The following is a 17,824-nucleotide window of genomic DNA, read 5'->3' as shown; positions in this document are numbered from 1 at the left end:
TCGAAGGCAGCTTGGCGCGGATGCGCTGTTGTCGTTGGCCGCTGTATGGGCCGGGTGGGGTTATTTTTGGGCGCGAAGAGTTGCAGCGTCTGCTAAGCGCCGAGGGCAAGGATGGACAGGCCCCGTGCACTGGTGAACTCCTCCACCGCCCCTCGATTCGCTGCCCACTGCTGAAACAAAATGTGCCGTCCTTTGGGCCCCTGCAGGTCGAGAGACTCTGACCGGCTCGATGCGCCGCCTGATTCGTTGCTCTGCGGGCGGATGTGTGATGGTGGGTGCGGATGTGCGGGAGCCAGGCTTGTAACCTGAAGCTGAACGTGGCGACCTGGTAGAAGCAGTGTCGCTGGCGTGAAGTAACGAATTCTGACACGGCGTGCTGAGACGCTGGCGTCAGACAATGGCAGAGTAGTAGTATGTAGTAGTAGTGGTAGTGGTAGTGGTAGTGGTAGTGGTGGTAGGAGCAGAAAGTAGAGTGCCTCAAACGTAATGTACCGGCACAACGAACGTTGCTGCAACCAGGCTGAAGCTGTGTGCAAGCAGTGCATGTCCTCGTCGTGCGAGCGTGACATGATTTTATGTCTTGCTTGCAGCCGCTGTGTATCTCTACGCTGCTCTGGACAATGCGCGCGCGCTTCCAGCCCATACCTTGCCTCTGCCCTTCCAACCCTATTCTACCCCCCAAGCACCTGACTCTGCTTCGCCGTTGAAACACGACGACCAGCGCTTACAATACTACTCTTCCTGGATGCCTATCACGTTGCCCAAACACCTTCTCGTCTACCCCCATGGACGGCTACGCGGCGATCCGCCCATCTATCCTTTGTTACACAGCTCCTAGAGGCCCAGCCAATGACCGTCTCGTACCACATGCAAGATGAAGCCACGCGCGGATGCTCCGAGTCTATGGTACAAAAAAAGGTCAAAAGCACAGAGACCGGGTCCCTCCACACAGTGGCGACCGAGTCGGTCCAGCTTCCGCTGTGCCCCGTCCTAACCAAGGATTCGGTTCTCTCAGCACGCCTAGCCAACGAGAGCTCGCAGCTGGCTGTTCTGCTCTACCTCGTCCTCGCGAATGGGGCTCACGGCGTCGCCGACGGTAATAGTGGGGTTCTGCGTAATGGGCGATGACGCATTGCTCCATGGTAGATGACATGTGTGTTCGCCAAAGTACACGCGGCCGTCAAATCGTCGCGTCTTCGAAAGCGTTACAAACGGCTCTTGGTTTCTTTCAGCCGTCTGCTGGTCGATGCACACCATTTGACACCTCCGGCACGCCCCTAGCATCTCAAAATACTGTTGACCAATCCGAAGGTAGCGCCACTCGTCTTCAGCGTACGGGTCCTCCAGCCCAGGCGGGTACGCTGGGTTCTCCGCAACCACAATGTTGGCTCTGAACACCTCTGCTTGCGCCGCCTTGCCGCCCTCCGCTTTGATTAACTCGTTCAAACGGTTGAGGCTCGATCGTGAAATAGTAAGAATAGGACTCTCATTCGCCAGTAAAATAGGCTTCGAAACGCACGCGCCAGGTGTAACTGGGACCGTTTCTGGGAACGCACCGGGCACTCGCATAGCGCCCGTTTTCTGATGCTTTTGCAGATGCGCCTTTGAATGTCTTGATACGCCACTGCCATTGCTAACAGCTGGGAAACGAGCCAGGTGACAAGGTACCCCAAGAGCCTGTGTAAAGAAGGCTGATATGTCGCTCGACCTGTACGTCTTTGCTTTGATGGCATCTCCGCATACTTTAGCACTAGCATCTTTGTACATGGCTTCTTCTGTAAACAGACGTGGGTCTGCTGAGAGAGGAATGGTTATCTCGTGCGTAATAGCGGCGTCCTGCAACGCGCCCGCCAGACTCACTCGCAGTACGCCCTTTTCAAGGTCAATGCTAGGTCGTATAAGTGCCATCTTTGGGTAGCGCTTTTGGCTCAGTGCAGCCCCTGTTCCCTGATGGACAAGACACCATTCACGATCCCACGCAAGGCCCTCTGGACGCACATCCCATGCTCTATCCGGCGGCACGCTGAACCCCGCACAGCTTTTAATAGGATACATGCAGAGACTCTCCACATATAGGCGACTTTGCGTTGGTGGCTCGATATCAACAATCGTCATTGGAGACACGTCCAACTGAGGGCGTTTCTCAACGAAAAACTCGCGCAAGAACGAGACAAAGCACTCTACATCCGATAGGGCACTCATGGCTCCAAAACTGACACGTATGATGCCCGTGGGCTTCGCGCGGATGATGTCGTTGTCGTTGCCGCACCGCTGCCCGGCCGAGAAGTTCTCGCGCATTTCCCACGGTGCCAACCCCAAAGACGATGCAACTCCACCAGGATTGCAGAGCCCGCCAGTTCGGAGCTGGATGTTCTTGATTGCAGCCAGTTTCTCTACCTCTGCGTTGCTAACCCAGCCACCATATTGGTTTTGGAGATTGAAGGCAACAATTGGACCTTGAGTAAGACAATTTCCATACGTCGACGCCGGGTCCTTGTAGAGGTGGCAGACCTGTTGGCTATTTCCGTGCCGCAACGATAAGAGCTCTTGGTGTAGCCTTTGGGCAAGAAAGGCAGTGTGCCTTGAAATTCTTTCCAACGAGGTATACAGTTCCTGGTGAACAGTCATTGCGCTATCAAGCGCAATGATACTATGTATAGGTAGCGTGCCGTCCTCTAGCCTTTCATGGAGTGACTCTGCCTTCTTTGCATGCCATTGTTCTTTGAGGCACACGACCATGTCAACAGTGCCGCCGCCAAAGTAGCGTCGTTTGTCGAATATCGATGCTGATGCTTGCCTGACGATAAGTGCGCCAAGATCGGGAAAGCCAAACATTTTGTACAAGCTCAGCACCGTAAAGTCGGGGGCCTCGTCAGGGTTCCCAAGGTCAAGTGGCGATGTAGAGACTAAGGCTGCAGCGTCTAGCAGGGTATACACTGAGTTGCGCTTGTTGGTGCGAATGCGGCGTGACCAATCCAACGGTAGACGACGCCCATTCATGTTGGACTGCGCTGGGTATGCGAATAGTTGTGCAGAACCAGACTCATTCTCGTCACCCTCGACCCACGCATTCACTTCCGCATCCGAAGCGAAGCACCTGTGCTTGGTGGCACCCTCGCGTACGCCTATCAAACTCGTATGCGCGTCTCGATGGTAGCCATACCAAAATCCCCCATCTTGATCACGAAACGCTTCCATGACCAGCTTTATCCCAGCAGTGGCGTTTGCGACAAAGACCACGTCAAACTCTTGCGGATCGGCGTTGAACAATTGCAAGAGACGTAGTCGTACATCCTCGATTCGGCGTGTGGTCAGTTGTGAGGCGTTGGAGGCCGAGTGCGGGTTGCCGTAGAGGTTGGTCATCATGTCGGTGGAGAAGTGCTCGATCAGAGACTTGGAGTAGAGCGTAGTCCCTGCATGGTCAAGGTAGGTTGTGTCTGTCTAATGTGAGCGTATATCCTAGAATAAATTATGCTGCACCCACCCTGCAACATGGGATATTCTTTGGTGCGAAGCTCCTCGATCGCATCATTGTAACTAATGCACCCCGCCTCGTCCATGATGTTCGATGTATTTGGCAGTATGCAGCAGAAAGCCTCGTTCACCCGTAGTCACTCGAAGGAGAAGAGGAAACAGCAGGGTCTGCAAAGGAAACCATTTGTTAGCACGTAGCGTAGCTGACTGTAGTGTTTGCAAGAGTGGGGGAGACGCGAAGGCGAACGGCGGAGTCGTAACCTGGGCCTAGAGATGCGGCCGGTCCCGAACGCTCGGAATGCGCCATCGTATTCGTGCATGGCACATCAAGTAACAAGCATTCTCCCAAATTACTCAATTCAAACCCCATACGCCGTCTATCTAGTCTAGTTTGTGTAAGTAAACGCGTTGCAATCATATCGAAAAAAAAAGACCGGCCGTGTTCGTCGTCTCATAATCTATGAGGAAGCCATGCACTTGGTACAGATAAGACCAAAGTGCTCCCACCGGCCTAGCACTCACTGCAATCGAGCTCCACTAACCCTTGTACATATGGGAATGCGGCGTCTGCCCCCGAATCATTTCGGAAGCTTGTTCCGACTCCATAACGCGGCCAGCCACCTAAAGCTGCTTGTTCTCCCTGGCCTGCTTCTCAGCAACAATCTTTGCCTTGGCCACCCTCTCCTCCCTCAATGCAGTGTACACCCAAAACCATATTCCAATCTCCAAGAAACCCCAGGTAAAGAGGATGCTGTTGTTCAACCCTGCACCCACGCTTGCTTTGTAGTCCGCACCCTTTGCCCCAAGTAGACCGCCCTCCTTGAACGCGTACGAGTAGCCGGTGACGGCAAAGAGGAAGAATAGGCGCACGGGTGCCTGAAGGCCCCAGTACTCGTCTGAAATTTGTTCGTGAAGCGAGAGAGACGTCAGATCGCTGATGCCGATAAAGGCAAAGAGGACGGCCAGAAAGGCGATTGATGCAGAGGGCTTGGTGAATTCGCGCGGTGTGGGCTGGAAACTGTCAGCGACTTGTTTGGCCATTCGAGTGCAGCCTCAATTGATGATTGGGACGCGTACGAGTTGCATTGATTGCTCAAGGACAAGCACGATGCCCTGCTTCGCTATCAAGGCGGGATTCCTAAGCAGGGTAACTGCGAGGGTGAGGTGGAACAGCGATATGCTGCGTATCATGTTGTTTGCTGATATTAACGGCATTTTGAAATATGTGATGCAGTAATTGGGACGGATTGGGATGTGGAATGTAGAATGAAGAATGGCGTTGCTACAATGCGTGTGCAAACATTCGCGTCGCGTGTCGTTTCGGATTGAACTCTCCAAAGTCCGTCCACATCCGTATTACTGCCAAGACTCATATCTACATATACCACGCCCTGAGTTTCATACTTGATCTGACCTCCTTTACACACTTCTCGTATTCAAAATGGAGAAGCCGTTTGAGTTTACCCCCAGTGAGAAGCATGCAGCCATGCAAAATGACAGCTCTCAGAAACGGCGTGCACGCCCTTCAAATGGCATCATCTTATCCGCGGGACTCCTGCTTATCGCATTTGTCATGTGGTCCTCACAGATACCCGCTCGAATCTGGACACCTCACAAACATACGTGTGGGGGGAATCTGACTGTCGAAGAAAGGGCTGTGAGAATACTCAAGCAAAATCCGCTCATCGGTTAGCGCCATGAACCATCATCATCTGATCATTGACTGACTCTGTAAAGATGGCCATAATGACCTGTTGATTTTCATCCGGTCCAAATACCAGAACCACATCTACAACAACTCTGGCAGCGATTTCGCCAAGAAGTTCGAGAATGGCGGGCTCGAACAGCACGTTGACATTCCGCGCCTAGAGAAGGGACTCCAGGGCGGCGTCTTCTGGAGTGCATTCTGGCCATGTCCCCTGGGCGACGGTACAAACTTCTCAGACTCAAGATATTCCAACAGTAATTCAAAAACCCCACCCTCCTTCTTCCTCCAATACTAAATAACCCCAGTCGTGAAATCCACCCTCGAACAACTCGATCTCTTTAACCGCCTAGGCTCATCCTACCCCAAATACTTCACCCCAACAAAAACCAGCGCAGACGCTCTCCGCGCCTTCAACACCGGCACCTTCATCGCCCCCGTCATTATTGAAGGCCTCCACCAAATCGGCAACTCAATCTCCACCCTCCGCCTCTACCACCAACTCGGCGTCCGCTACGCAACCCTCACCTGGAACTGCCACAACAAGTACGCCGACGCCGCCATCGAAACAGCTTCAGACTGGACCCCTCTCATTGCGAAACCCCACTGGCATGGCCTCAGCCCCGCCGGCCGCGACCTTGTCAAAGAAATGAATCGTCTCGGCATGCTCGTCGATCTTGCGCATGTTAGTCAAGACACCATGCGCGACGTCCTCGTTGGCAACGGCGCTCCAGGCTGGAACGGCAGTATTGCTCCCCCTATCTTCAGCCATAGCTCCGCGTACGCTATCTGTCCGCACCCGCGTAACGTGCCAGATGATATCTTGCAGCTAGTTAAACAGCGCAACTCGCTCGTCATGGTGAATTTCAACCCGGATTTCGTATCCTGCAAGGCTTCGAAAACGCCGAACTCTTTTCCGGAATTCGTACCTGAGAATAATACTTTGGCGCACGTTGTACGCCATATCAAGCATATCGGCGAGCTAATCGGGTATGATCATGTTGGCCTTGGCACGGATTACGATGGTATTGAGGAGACGCCGGTGGGATTGGAAGATGTATCCAAGTTTCCTGATTTGATTGCGGAGTTGTTGAGGCAGGGGGTTAGCGATGAGGATGCTGCCAAGATTGCAGGACGCAATTTGCTGAGGGTGTGGGCGGAAGTCGATAAGGTTGCGGCGGAGTTGCAGAAGACGACGCTGCCGCTTGAGGATGATTTGGAGAAGCAGTTTTGAGGGGGTAATGGGGCGTGATGGTGTGTGATATCAGATAACAAGGCTGTGACAATGGAAAACCGCATCATCGTGTTTCCCCTATCTATATCGCAATATCCTGGAGAATGCATGTCAAATCACACCTCCAGTTAGACTTGACCACTCCTCGTACCATCCGTAAACCCACAATTTCCCTTTTTGTTTCCTTGTACCATGTAATTGTCTCGTGATATCTCGCAATCAAGATCGATGAATTCCAATTATCCATCGAAAACTCGGACTGGCTGCATACGCCCTGTAAATACATATTCATTTTGATACATGATGATGAGATTTCAACGGAGCTGCATATACACATACGGACTGTATCTCACTTTCTTAGTAGCTGGGGAAGTATAAGGGCAGGAGTGTAGCGCTAAGAAAACGATTTGAACGCGCATATCGGTGCTATCGAGGGATTGATCGTGTGTTCGTGCTGAGTTGAAAGATTTCATCGTAAGCTTCTGAAGGGAAGGCTGTGGTTGGTCCCGAAGTCTGCTCCTCGATAACCGTGAGTTCGGATTATTCATCCTATCTATAGTTGGGGGGTTTGGGAGGATGGTGTGCAGTTACTTCCAGGAAGAGTGTCAGTTTGGTTTGTAGAGTTTGGATTGGCGCGCGAAGTGGCTAAGATAGATGATGTGAATATAAGGGCAATCGGGGTATTTATTGAAACTGAAGGAGGCTTTGGTTTCGCTACGGAGTGGGTTATATGAAGTTGAGGAACTATATGAGCGTTATAATCCGTTCTTCAGCCTTGAGATGAGCATTGAATATCGTCCCAGGGTCTCCTTCATAGAAATTAACATGAAACATTCCAATCCTCGAAAAGGTCGCCAGGTCCTTGCCTTTTGCTTGTAAGAGCAAACCTTCCAGCATGCTTGTATCCTTTTCAAATTTTTCAACCTTTTCGTTCTCTTTATCACTGCTGCTGACACTTTCTTGAGAATCGCCCGACATATTGCTCTTAGTGTTTTGTGTACTGTTCTTGTCGTCGTCATCAATATGATATTCATGGAAACATCTTTGAATCACAATGATGTAAACTTGCTGTGGTTTACACACGTTTGGATCATCCATGTTGAGTTTAGATGGAATCTTTGCAATCTTTTCACTAAGTTTTGCGTCTGATGGATGCACATCATCTTCCATCAGTACCAGACAACCCCTGAGCTCGTATTTAGGGAGCGATTGATTGGGGTCTGGTACGAGCATAGCAAGCATTGGCTTACACTTGATCTTCATGGATGCGTGTGTGAGTTCTCCGGATGGCTTTGTGCCGATGTCGAGATCGACAAGCTCTGTTTCAAAGTGTCGACTTTCGTGCATGCGGTGGAACTTGGACAATGTACTAATCCATATCTTACCATTGGAAACAGCCCAACTCCAAGTGGGAGCTCTCCATTCTGTGGGCTCGATGGCAAGTTTTTCATTGTGAAACAATCGTTTGAACCAACATAGCTCTTCGATTATCAGACTCTTCCAGAGCCCCGCGACAAGTTCGTCTCCTGTGGCATCTCCAACCTGTTTCGCTATCCCGCAAAGTGCTACCAATTTGTCGCTATCCCGAGTAAGTGCGCTTCTGGAGTAACGTACTCGGAAGGAACACCAGGCCCAATAAAGTCTGTTGTTCAAGCCTGATTTCAAGCGCTGTGTTATTTCGTTGCCATCCGAATAAGCATCGCCCTGTTGCTGGAACTCATGAAGATACTCCTTCAACATGGTGGCATCATCATACCAATTCGGTAGTGCTCTTTTAGGAATTCCTTTTGGATATGTCTCGCATGTTTTATTTTCGTGGCATTCCCAAAAGAGTTGGCATTTGCTGAAGTGCATGGTTCGGCGAGAAAGCTGCCTCTCTTGGCTTACCCAGGCTCGTGAATTTAGTGGCGCCTGTTCGATGCACGCTGTGGTCATGTTTCGTATGCCGCATAGATAAGTATCCATCAGATGCAACCCTTTTTCTTTGTCCCTTAGCCAGGGCGCATCAGGGTCAAAATGAATGTCCAGAAGGCGTGGCAATGACTGCTGTGGGTGCCTCTCAAAAAACAGACCTCCATCACTCCCACTAGAAGCAGTTGCTGCAATCGTACATGCTGCGCGTGCATAGACCTGTCCCATACGACTCGATTCAGCTTCCCAGTCAGGCTCGCTGTCCTGAATAATACAACTGCTAATGTAAGTTGATATAATATACTCAACCCCGTTTATCACCTACAGCGAGTCAATCCACAAGTAACGGATACCAAGACGACGAGTCACATGAATAGCATCCTGAAATGTCTTTGGCAGATTTTCTGCATCAACCCCCCCTTCCAAATCCTGTTGCGTTGTCGAATTCAATGCGTATGGCTTCGACTCGCCCCAGCAATGTGAGAGACAAACATATTGTTGGTTACTGAACATCTTCGTGTTGCGAAGTATGATTTTGCTACCCTCGTGGCCAATATCAAGGAGCCTCGATGGGTATTGATCCAATTCTGCCGACTCCGGGGTACTACATTGTGCATGATGGGCACAGCATTCATGATATTGCTCGACAAGAAAGGGGAGAGCTTCCCGAGTATCCGAGGGCAGAGTGTGACTAATCGAAAATTCGGTATACACTATGGAAACGTCAGCCATTGCTTACAACTATTTTCAAATTGACGAACTTGAAATACGCTCAAGAAACAATCTGGCGCTGTCAATTTGCTGACTGTCGTGGTGAGCAGCGGAAAACAACAGTGTTAGTTTGCATCCCATAGAGTAATAGATGTATGTTGCTGTGAATTTTTGACTGTTGAATTCGAGAGGGGAGTCTTTTGCATTCAACCATGCCAAGGTACAGATCGAGCATGGTAGCTGCATGGCCTCTTTATAGGAGTCATAATTGATGTGGTGATCGAATTTAATCTCGTCCAAACATTCCTTGTCAATGTGCACTGGGAGGTCCCCAACTAACAGCCTGCGGCACGGCTCACACAACTTTGTTTCCGTCATATTCAGATCGCATTTGGGGCGTCGTCAGTCGCAAGATGTCTAGAGAGATATTGTGAGGTAACAAACTGAGAGGTTTCGGGCTGTTGTTGCCTAAAAAGCCAACAACAATGATGTCATGGTCATCTGAGCCACTGCATGTATGTGGCTGAGATAAAGCTTTGCATCTTCAAACCAACAAAAAACATGTATCACGCACCATTCATCAATCACATCCCGCGCGCCTACCTCCCTCCACCCCCAACTCAACAGTATAACCCGAACGCGTAAATTGACCGCTTCTGCGACCCATCACGTATACGAAACATCAAAGGGAGTTAGAAACGGCTTATTCAAATGGGGAAGGCATGTGTGTGACATTTTACAAATCCTGTCCGGCGAGACGCTGGCATACATGCAGATCATGTGAAGAGCAAACATTGAGAGCAAGAGAGAGCAAGAAGGAATGTACGTAGCGGATGGAAACAACGCATCTCCTTGTAGGTTCTTGACAGAAAAATGGGGAATGACTACTATCATCCCTATTCCGTTATTCATCGAAAGATGATGTAGTACGCATAGCACTAGCAATAACATCATTCACAGACCCATCAAACAAGGCACGTGACAAAAAAGAGAGAAAGAGAGAGATCCAGTCTGCATTACTTCATTCTTCGCATGGCGAAACTATCCTAGTTTCCCCCTTTCATATCTATATTATATCGTCCATCTCGTCAAGAAACAAACGATACAAAAGATATACCTGCGTTCAGAGAGCGGTGTGGTGATAACAAGATCGAGTTCGCGCAATCTTGCTCGAGTTCCAAAAAAGAAAAAAAGGTATCAAGCGATGAAAAATAATCCCCAATTTGCCGTCAAAACAAAAATACAGATATCGACATGGTTAGCGATAGTAGTGGGACCAAACAAAAGAAAACGCTAGGTAAACGGCCAAAGCCGGCTTTCGCATGGATAAGAAAAATGTACACTCCAGGATAAAAATTGCCGAAACCATGTACCACCACTTCCATGTGGGTAAGAGATGGGGCCAGTTTTTGCAGCTTTTCCGGATGAGATAGAAGAGAAACGAGGATGACAAGAATGCGCGCTAAATCACAAAATGCCCAAAAAAAAACAGCTTGCTTATCGTTGGCCGGTGACGGTTGGGCCAAAGTCAAAGCCAGCAGGCGCTTGTGGCTGCTGTTGCTGTGGTGGTGGGCATGAGGGTGATGCTAGCGGCGTGTATGCACCAGGAATGGGCACAGCAGCGTACTGCTGTTCGCCTGGCGCAGCAGCAACGTGGTCGTTTCTCCTTTCTTGGAATGCTGGAGATGGAATTGGTGGTGAAACGGTGTTTGTGCGAGCAGGCGCTTCGAAGCCTTCCTGCTCAACCTTGGGAGTCGCACCAGTGACCTTGATAGGCGGCGCCTGGAGGGTGAAGGGCTGGGGCTGGGCGATTTCACGTGCATATGCGTATTGCACTTTGTCGCTTTCACCATTCTCGGCCGCAGAGTGCGGGTCCACGTACATTGGGTGGCCTGGTGGTGGGCGCCAGCCGCCGGAGCGAGGAGACATTGGGCCAAAACCAGGGGTGTTGGGAGCGGACTGGGAGCGCAGCTGAGCAAGGTAGAGATCCGAACGAGCGCGGTCGCGCATGGCCATGGACTTGCGGAGCTTGCGCTTGGACCAGAAGCGGTAGAAGACAATTCCGTAGATGGCAATGACGAGGACCTCGATGACGATTTCGATGATGCAGCAGACAAGAGCCCAGTTCTGACATACTGTTAGTCGGTTGTAGAATGAAGAAATGGAACGATGCATACCTGAAGACGGCAGACAAGTGCGTAGGCAATGTCATCCTCAAAGAGATGTCGTCGCTTGTTGTCAACGCAGGACCAACCCCACATGTCTTTGTTGTTGTTCTGCGCTTTACTTTGATTGAAGACGGCTGCACCAATACCCCACATAATGATACTGAAGATGAAGAATCCAACGGCGAAGACAGTGTAATAGGCAGCCACCTTTTCGGCCCGATGGTGACCTCCTCTCCAATAGGCGATGATGACAAAGATGGACATGACCAGGGAAATGCAGGCGATGGTTAGCAGGAGAATCTGGGGCCAGGTTTTGGTGTTGTTAGCCCATGGAGGCAGACCATTGCGTGGAGCCAGGGTTTTGGTCGCGTTGAAAATGGCAAATGCGGTTGCAATCATGGAGAGAACGATAAGAGAGCAGGCAAAGTTGACGCCTCGAAGGAAGATCTTTGCTAGTCGCACGCGTACTTTGATTTTCTAGTTGGTGTCAGTGAATGCACGTGGCATAGATGGCGATTCCAGAAACGTACCAGATCCTTTGCTTGCTCCTTCTCAGTCATGGCCTCGCGCTTCTCAAGCTGCTGCTCTTCCCTAAAGGTAGGGCTCATGATGGACATTGCGCCGGCTGGAGTCCGTGGAGGAGCGCCAGGCGACTTCAAGGCGCTCTTGAGGGGCGTCTTTGGCGTTGGGGGAGGGAGGTACCTTCGGTCGGTTTCCTCCATCTCGACTGATTGCATGTAGCCGAAGCCTGTGTCGGCGATCTGGGGCTGTGGCTTGTAGTGGTTTGTTGGGTACTCGACTGGTGACCGAGGAGGATCAATAGGCGAGTGAACTGATGTTGCCTCTGCGAAGCGGGCTGCACGTGGTGTCCTGACGTCGAGAGAGTCTTTGGAGCTTCGTCTTTCAATGGTGATATGGGTAAGCTTCTTGTCGTTGGCGGCCATACTAAGGATATGCGAGTTTTACTCGAGGGCAATGGGGAATGGCATCAAGTGGGGGCAAGGGAAGTAGAAAGAGAACAGTGCCACAACGTCGACGACTATAATCCAGCCCAGCTAAGACCAGTCGCGAGAAAGGCTACAAGAGATGGTTGATAGAAGAAACACGACGAATTACAATAAGAGACCTGCTGGAGAAAAGGAAAAAGTGTGGCAAGTGGGCGAAGCGCTGGGCTTTTGTTGTCGGGGCGCTTGGAAGGCGGCAACGGGCGAGGATTGGATAGGTGGGGAGCACAGATAGTGGCAGGTGGGGAGAGAGAAGATGGCAAAGCGGGCGGGTACTTACAACGTTCTAAATGTATGGCGGCTAGAGGCAGGCAGCTGGCACGACTGCAAGTCCGCGTATGATAGGCCGGCTGGGGAGACGAGGTGGATGCCAATGGCGCGCAGAGGAACGAGGCGAGTGGTGGCCCGAAATAGACGCCCGGGAGAAGTCGATAGAGGATGTACAGATGATGCGGCCAGAAGCTTGGTTTATGGGCAGATGTGACTGCAATGCTTTGTGCTTATCCTGTCGGTCAGCGTGGCAATATGCAACGCTGTCGCTCTGGATTGCGCTCTGTCTCTGTCTATGTCTCTGTTCCTCTTTTTTTGCCGACGTAAGATGGGTCAGAGGTTGAGGTGATGGATGAATGTACCTCTGGCGTCTGGAGCGCCTTCAGACGTTAAGAGAGCATGGCCCAAGTCGAGGAAACACCGAGGAAACAGCCATGGGGCGACGGGCGGCGGGGGCGTGTCCTCGGGAGCGCCCTGTGCCCAGGATGCTGGTGCAGCGAGGCAGGGCATGGAAATGGCTGATACCCAATTACTGGTAGACATTTGACGCCCGCAAAATGGGCAAAATGTAACATGGCGGTTGCAGCAGCTGAGTGGTTGGACGACGCATGAGAAAAAAGCGGGCTAAGCCGGTTTAGGTTTGCAAGCGCCGTCCTACTGCGTTAGCGGCCCACTCGGCTGAATCCAATTCACTCCCGCTGATGCTCTCGAGTCCATCCAGTCCGCACACAACCACCATCAGCCCTGACAGCACCGCTCCACCACCGCTCGCTGCCTCACCAACACTCGACTCGCTGACTCCAGTCCTCGTATGCCCACAGCTTGTCCGACATAAAGCTTCAAACTGCCCCGGTGCATACGTACGCAATCCATCAGCATCCCAGCTCCACTCACGCTTTTGCGCCCTGGTTCTACTACACCTAAGCCTCGTCCATGCCGCTGCCAAGTCATGTGAGCGCTGCTGCATCCTGGCTTCCCAGACCTGGCCTTACATGTGCTCGACTTACAAACATGTTTCCTGCACCCTCTGCTGCTTAGTCCCCGAACCGCTTCGCCACCTTCCCGCAAAGCCCTCTCCATCTGCATGTCGTCCGCGCACTAGCTGTCTTGCGGTAGTTTTGTTTCGTTTCTTGCTCACTGACTGCAGGCTTATTTTTGGCCCCCCGCTGCTGGCTGCATCGTGGGGTAGCACCAACACGCTGATGGCCCAGCTATGCCATGGTCGTGTACGCTACTTCTAGTTGATGGGCTAATCCCACCTAAATATATCCCTCTGCCCACACTTTGTCGAATCCCAAATCCCATAATTAACCAGCACTGGGGCCAGCCGTTCTCTCTGCATGCAGCGCGGATCCCCCAGCTGGCACGGCCGTGCAGCCCGTTTCGAAACAATTTTACCCTCTTTTAGCCTCGCTTCCTCGACTCTGGATATTTGCTCCTCTGAATCTTCCTTGTCCCTTGTCCCTTCGATATTGATCATGCAGCAAGATGTATATATTTTCCATCCGATATATGGTTTTCCTTGGTCCTCTGGCCGCCTGAAAAATTGTGTCATCGTACGATGCTCGATGCAAAACCAGCCAACATTTTGCCAATGCCGACCCGTCGCAAAATCGCCTTTATAATTAGCAAACTATACATTGATGCAGAATTTACTAGCCTTTGCGCGAAAGAGATAACGCTTCCTGAAAAGAGACCAGGCCTGCTATAATTCACGTTGGCCTTTGTTGCGCTATTGCATGGCCAGCGTTGCGCTCGAGCTACGTCATATTGTAGCGCGCATTGCCTTTGGTAAGTTTCTCTCTACTTGCACTAAAAATCAGAGTATGCAACAACACCCTTCTGTTCTTTGTGTGGTAGAAAACAGGCCAGGAAACTAGCCAGGACTTAGTCGCTTGACGAGAAGAGCAAATGGTCTTGGTGAAAGTCACGTGCACGAACAAAGCCACCTTCCGAAATCTTATCGACACACTTGAGCCGTGCATTCGATAGTCGCCATCACCCTACGTTTAGAGAGTGGCATGTATTTTGGTAGAGAAACCAGGAGAGATGGGAGCGATGGACTCAAAGGATGCTCAGGTACGGATATGATGTAAGGTACGGGGAGAGAAGAGAACGATCAAGAACCAATACACGTACATGCCAACCTTCCATTCTGAAATGATAGGAGCTATCATTGAGCCGATCATTTCCCCTTCTATAATCTTCTGGGGATCAGCCATGAACGATTTGATAGATATATGTTTCTTTAAGTATCTTACGGGTCTTCTCGAAGACGACAGGATCTGCTTGGACTAAGAGAATATATTCACCACAAGGGGTCTAGCTAGCTTGAGCTGCAAATTACATTCGGTCCAAGTAATGGCTTTTATCAAAGGAGATACGTCGTGGTGAGATCGTGAAGCTCATAATCGGACCGTGTGGATTATGCAACTCACTAAGTAATTAGGGGTCCTGAGTAGTTCCTTGTGCCCTGGGAGTGCCCTGACTAAGTACGCACCTGGTCCTCATAGCTTTCATATTCAAGTGCCCTATCATGTGTGTGGTCGTCACTTCATAATCTGTCATTTTGAAAGTATATATCTTGCCGGTGCCAAGGGTTACTAGTAACTCTTGGGCAGGAGCTACGACCCAGGCTCAAGAGTATAAGATGGGAACTTCCGTACACAGTAGATTATCATCCAATTCTACAAGTTCTAGTTTATTGCGTCTACCTTGCTGCGCTCTATCTCTTAATTCAACAACCGCGTAAACCGAAAGGTGCAGTTGAAGGCGAAGGTATTCGTACTCCCCTATTAGTAGGACTTGTGGCGCTGCACACTTTACACCCTTTCAATATCTTTTTGGTTAGCGCGTGGGATATCAAAAGGCCTTAATTCGAGCAGACACCTATAGGTCTTGTACGAAAGGATATCGAAAACTACCGAGCTAGCCACAAGGAGTGTCTCTATATATACTTGTCCTAGTCGGATTCGAGTCGGGTCCGACTATAATACGGGTTTGGTCCTTGGTGTTGTTGTAATATCGTTACATACTTAAGCTATGCTCTTAATAAGGGGCTAAAGAAGCCTAAGGGGAAAGAAAGTATAGTTACATAAAGGTAGCTATTGTGAGTTGTTTCGCGGATAGGCACAAAATATATCAATTGAAGTGAATTAAGACGAATCCTTAAGGAGTGACCTTAGGTTCGGACTGTAAGGGGCTATGCCCGTGTGTATGGCTTGGCTAGGCCAAGCAAATCGAGTATATCTACGCAACTACCTTGACTTCAAGACAAGCTCGAAGTCTTGTTACTGCCTTTTTGGCAAAATGGTTGGCGTAAGTAGTTGTACGTTCGGCTTAAAGAGCCCAACCAATACAAGGATGAGACTATATACTTTATGCACGTGACTGTGACTGCCCTGGCCCGAGGGTTATCCTCCAGTTCAGAGTATCGTGACAGCTATAGAGGTAGATTAAGGCTAAGTAGATATACAGAGACGTAGCTAAAAGTATAAAACTATAGTATTAGAAGCATATAGCTTAAATAATATAGAATAGAATACGCTAGAAACTTAAATACTAGTCGATCTAATGCTAGAATTATAGAGTGCGCCCAAGGCCTGGATGTGGTGATAGGAGGAACACATAAATAGTATTCTGCATAGTTACACTTACTTGCACAATCGGTTTTCGGGCTTTACACACTACCAATTTAGCCCGCCGCGGCCCCTAAGCCCTTGTCAAAACTTTTGCCGTATCGAGTCTAGTAGTAAGCGTCATTGCAGTTTGAAATCGTAGATGCTAGTTATCTAAAGTCGTTATACATCACGTCCATCGCACTGCCGCTCCGACTAGCCACAGTTGTGAAAAGGACGGATTAGCATGGCGCAGTCACTACGTAAGTACGTCATAACGCCCAAATCTTAACGCTTACAAAACCTTCTCGTTCCATAAAGCTCGTTCGTCCCTCGCTTCCTCCCTTACCACCTGCTATAGGAGTCAGAAAAATGGGATCCAAGGTGTCTCTACTTGCCTAAGTGCAGGTTCCATTCCAAAATTCAATTGTGCCAAAGCTTCCTCTTCCCTCTGTTTGTGCCTCTGCCCTAGGTTGTACGTAATGTTTACCCCTTTATTGTATAGAAGCTTTCTATGCTAGAAAGGTTTTCGCAAGACACGCTTTAACAGACTTCCGGCTGCCACATGATATCGTGGGAAGAATGCCGCTGCTTTCTTCGTGTGTTCTTCAAGAGCTTCCACGCTGGCAAAGGTTTGTACAACCTCGCCTTTACCGCGACGGTGTGCGTCGACTACATCAACGAGATTGAAAAGCCGGCTTTTCAAAAGCTGCGGTAAGAATTAGTCAAATCTGCCTACCACAGTTGTTTGAAGCTTGGGTGCGTCCATGCACTTGCCTTCTCACATGCCTCACAATCGGCTATCTCATTCACTTTTTCTATGCCAACTATTGCACAAAGTGTCTGCCAAGCGAGCAAATCCTTTGACTCCGTTCCAAATCTGGCATTGAACTCTAAGACCAGCGCTGAGCGGAAGTCCTGCCACGCTGCTTCTCCAACTGCATCACCACGTTTCCACCTTTGCTCTCTGCGAAGACGCTGAAACTCCAATGCAGAGGGAGCTTCTGAATTAAATGCAAAATCGGTATAGGAAGAGAAGAAAGTCTCGAGGGGTCGTGCTTTGCCAAGCTTCGTCCTGGCTTCCTTCCTGGCGCGTTGGCGTGAGAATTTGCCCATAATGAGTGATGCAATGAGGTACCAATTGGTAGTTATGATCTACTTCGCTAATTCACAAAGAGTTTTTGCAAAATTCAAAGTTTGAAGAGCAAGAGTGTAAGAACCCTACGCTTCTGAAACCCCCGCAATTGATCTGCTTTGGTGGGGTAATGCGAGTTTTGACGTCACCCGGCTTTAGGCTGCTTTCGCGACGAGTGCGTACTAAGGTAAAGCATAGACAAACGTTACTGGGGATAGAAGTTTCGCATCGGGCACAAACTGGAAGCTGATAGTGCAAGCAACTGTACACACACACAATTTATTTACGCCCGGCGGCCGAGCCGAAAGGGCTACTAACGCTAGTCTAACTTTACACTTCTTATACTACGTCTTGGTCTCCTTAGCCCATCTATCTTCTTTGGCTCGCTTCTTCATGTAGCCTGTTGTCCAATTTAGAGCCCTTATATGGTATTATGGCACGCTTCTTCTCTATTTATTATCCTTCCTCATCGGATGCTCGTGGGTTAGTATTGTTGGTGGCAGACTAGCTCAGAGTCGGCATCTTCATGAGATTCTCCGAGTGTTCAACGTCCTATCTTCGGCGGCTGAAGCGCTGTCTGCTGTTGGCTACACGA

At 50.0% G+C, this 17,824-nt stretch overlaps 9 protein-coding genes across 9 annotated transcripts; 2 read left to right on the top strand and 7 right to left on the bottom strand.

Moving 5' to 3' along the window:
* Positions 1–92: 92 nt before the first annotated feature.
* COCSADRAFT_28523 (uncharacterized protein) lies at positions 93–569 on the bottom strand (the record flags this gene model as incomplete). Its single annotated transcript, XM_007703871.1, has 1 exon — positions 93–569. The coding sequence occupies one exon, from the start codon at positions 567–569 to the stop codon at positions 93–95; it is 477 nt and encodes a 158-aa protein (XP_007702061.1).
* Positions 570–1,020: 451 nt separating this feature from the next.
* COCSADRAFT_162629 (uncharacterized protein) lies at positions 1,021–3,560 on the bottom strand (the record flags this gene model as incomplete). Its single annotated transcript, XM_007704242.1, has 2 exons — positions 1,021–3,437; positions 3,485–3,560. The coding sequence occupies 2 exons, from the start codon at positions 3,558–3,560 to the stop codon at positions 1,021–1,023; spliced, it is 2,493 nt and encodes an 830-aa protein (XP_007702432.1).
* A 254-nt stretch (positions 3,561–3,814) lies between these two features.
* Positions 3,815–4,787, bottom strand: COCSADRAFT_38917 (uncharacterized protein). Its single transcript, XM_007703959.1, has 2 exons — positions 4,552–4,787; positions 3,815–4,485 (listed from the first exon to the last, which is right to left on the bottom strand). Exons 1-2 carry the CDS (start codon positions 4,663–4,665, stop codon positions 4,096–4,098), a joined length of 504 nt encoding a protein of 167 aa, XP_007702149.1. The 5' UTR covers positions 4,666–4,787; the 3' UTR covers positions 3,815–4,095.
* Positions 4,788–4,873: 86 nt separating this feature from the next.
* On the top strand, positions 4,874–6,580 carry COCSADRAFT_38916 (uncharacterized protein). The gene is made up of 3 exons (XM_007703958.1): positions 4,874–5,162; positions 5,212–5,436; positions 5,488–6,580. Exons 1-3 carry the CDS (start codon positions 4,916–4,918, stop codon positions 6,411–6,413), a joined length of 1,398 nt encoding a protein of 465 aa, XP_007702148.1. The 5' UTR covers positions 4,874–4,915; the 3' UTR covers positions 6,414–6,580.
* Positions 6,581–7,157: 577 nt separating this feature from the next.
* COCSADRAFT_183244 (uncharacterized protein) lies at positions 7,158–8,153 on the bottom strand (the record flags this gene model as incomplete). Its single annotated transcript, XM_007704241.1, has 1 exon — positions 7,158–8,153. The coding sequence occupies one exon, from the start codon at positions 8,151–8,153 to the stop codon at positions 7,158–7,160; it is 996 nt and encodes a 331-aa protein (XP_007702431.1).
* Positions 8,154–8,415: 262 nt separating this feature from the next.
* On the bottom strand, positions 8,416–9,056 carry COCSADRAFT_147569 (uncharacterized protein; the record flags this gene model as incomplete). The annotated part of the gene is made up of 2 exons (XM_007704240.1): positions 8,416–8,601; positions 8,650–9,056. Coding segments are annotated over 2 exons (591 nt in total), but the record flags the coding sequence as incomplete, so codon positions are not given.
* Positions 9,057–10,260: 1,204 nt separating this feature from the next.
* On the bottom strand, positions 10,261–12,147 carry COCSADRAFT_343764 (uncharacterized protein; the record flags this gene model as incomplete). The annotated part of the gene is made up of 3 exons (XM_007704239.1): positions 10,261–11,162; positions 11,213–11,680; positions 11,734–12,147. 3 exons carry the CDS (start codon positions 12,145–12,147, stop codon positions 10,533–10,535), a joined length of 1,512 nt encoding a protein of 503 aa, XP_007702429.1. The 3' UTR covers positions 10,261–10,532.
* A 303-nt stretch (positions 12,148–12,450) lies between these two features.
* Positions 12,451–12,880, top strand: COCSADRAFT_228266 (uncharacterized protein). Its single transcript, XM_007704238.1, has one exon. The coding sequence runs from the start codon at positions 12,546–12,548 to the stop codon at positions 12,819–12,821; it is 276 nt and encodes a 91-aa protein (XP_007702428.1). The 5' UTR covers positions 12,451–12,545; the 3' UTR covers positions 12,822–12,880.
* Positions 12,881–16,149: 3,269 nt separating this feature from the next.
* Positions 16,150–17,307, bottom strand: COCSADRAFT_38914 (uncharacterized protein). Its single transcript, XM_007703957.1, has 2 exons — positions 16,872–17,307; positions 16,150–16,803 (listed from the first exon to the last, which is right to left on the bottom strand). Exons 1-2 carry the CDS (start codon positions 17,208–17,210, stop codon positions 16,612–16,614), a joined length of 531 nt encoding a protein of 176 aa, XP_007702147.1. The 5' UTR covers positions 17,211–17,307; the 3' UTR covers positions 16,150–16,611.
* Positions 17,308–17,824: the final 517 nt, after the last annotated feature.

This window comes from Bipolaris sorokiniana (assembly GCF_000338995.1).
Source record: "Bipolaris sorokiniana ND90Pr unplaced genomic scaffold COCSAscaffold_11, whole genome shotgun sequence".
In the NCBI taxonomy this organism is placed as follows: Eukaryota; Fungi; Ascomycota; class Dothideomycetes; order Pleosporales; family Pleosporaceae; genus Bipolaris; species Bipolaris sorokiniana.
The sequence above is the reverse complement of the archived record's forward strand: the minus strand, read 5'-3'. Positions and strand labels throughout refer to the sequence as shown.

Coding starts and splice junctions, on each gene's coding strand:
- COCSADRAFT_38916 (XM_007703958.1), top strand. CDS start 4,916: ATGGAGAAGCCGTTTGAGTTTACCCCCAGTGAGAAGCATGCAGCCATG. Junction 5,163..5,211: donor CAAGCAAAATCCGCTCATCG/GTTAGCGCCATG, acceptor GACTCTGTAAAG/ATGGCCATAATGACCTGTTG. Junction 5,437..5,487: donor AGACTCAAGATATTCCAACA/GTAATTCAAAAA, acceptor AAATAACCCCAG/TCGTGAAATCCACCCTCGAA.
- COCSADRAFT_228266 (XM_007704238.1), top strand. CDS start 12,546: ATGATAGGCCGGCTGGGGAGACGAGGTGGATGCCAATGGCGCGCAGAG.
- COCSADRAFT_38917 (XM_007703959.1), bottom strand. CDS start 4,665: ATGATACGCAGCATATCGCTGTTCCACCTCACCCTCGCAGTTACCCTG. Junction 4,486..4,551: donor TTGAGCAATCAATGCAACTC/GTACGCGTCCCA, acceptor GACAGTTTCCAG/CCCACACCGCGCGAATTCAC.
- COCSADRAFT_38914 (XM_007703957.1), bottom strand. CDS start 17,210: ATGGGCAAATTCTCACGCCAACGCGCCAGGAAGGAAGCCAGGACGAAG. Junction 16,804..16,871: donor ATTGTGAGGCATGTGAGAAG/GCAAGTGCATGG, acceptor TTCTTACCGCAG/CTTTTGAAAAGCCGGCTTTT.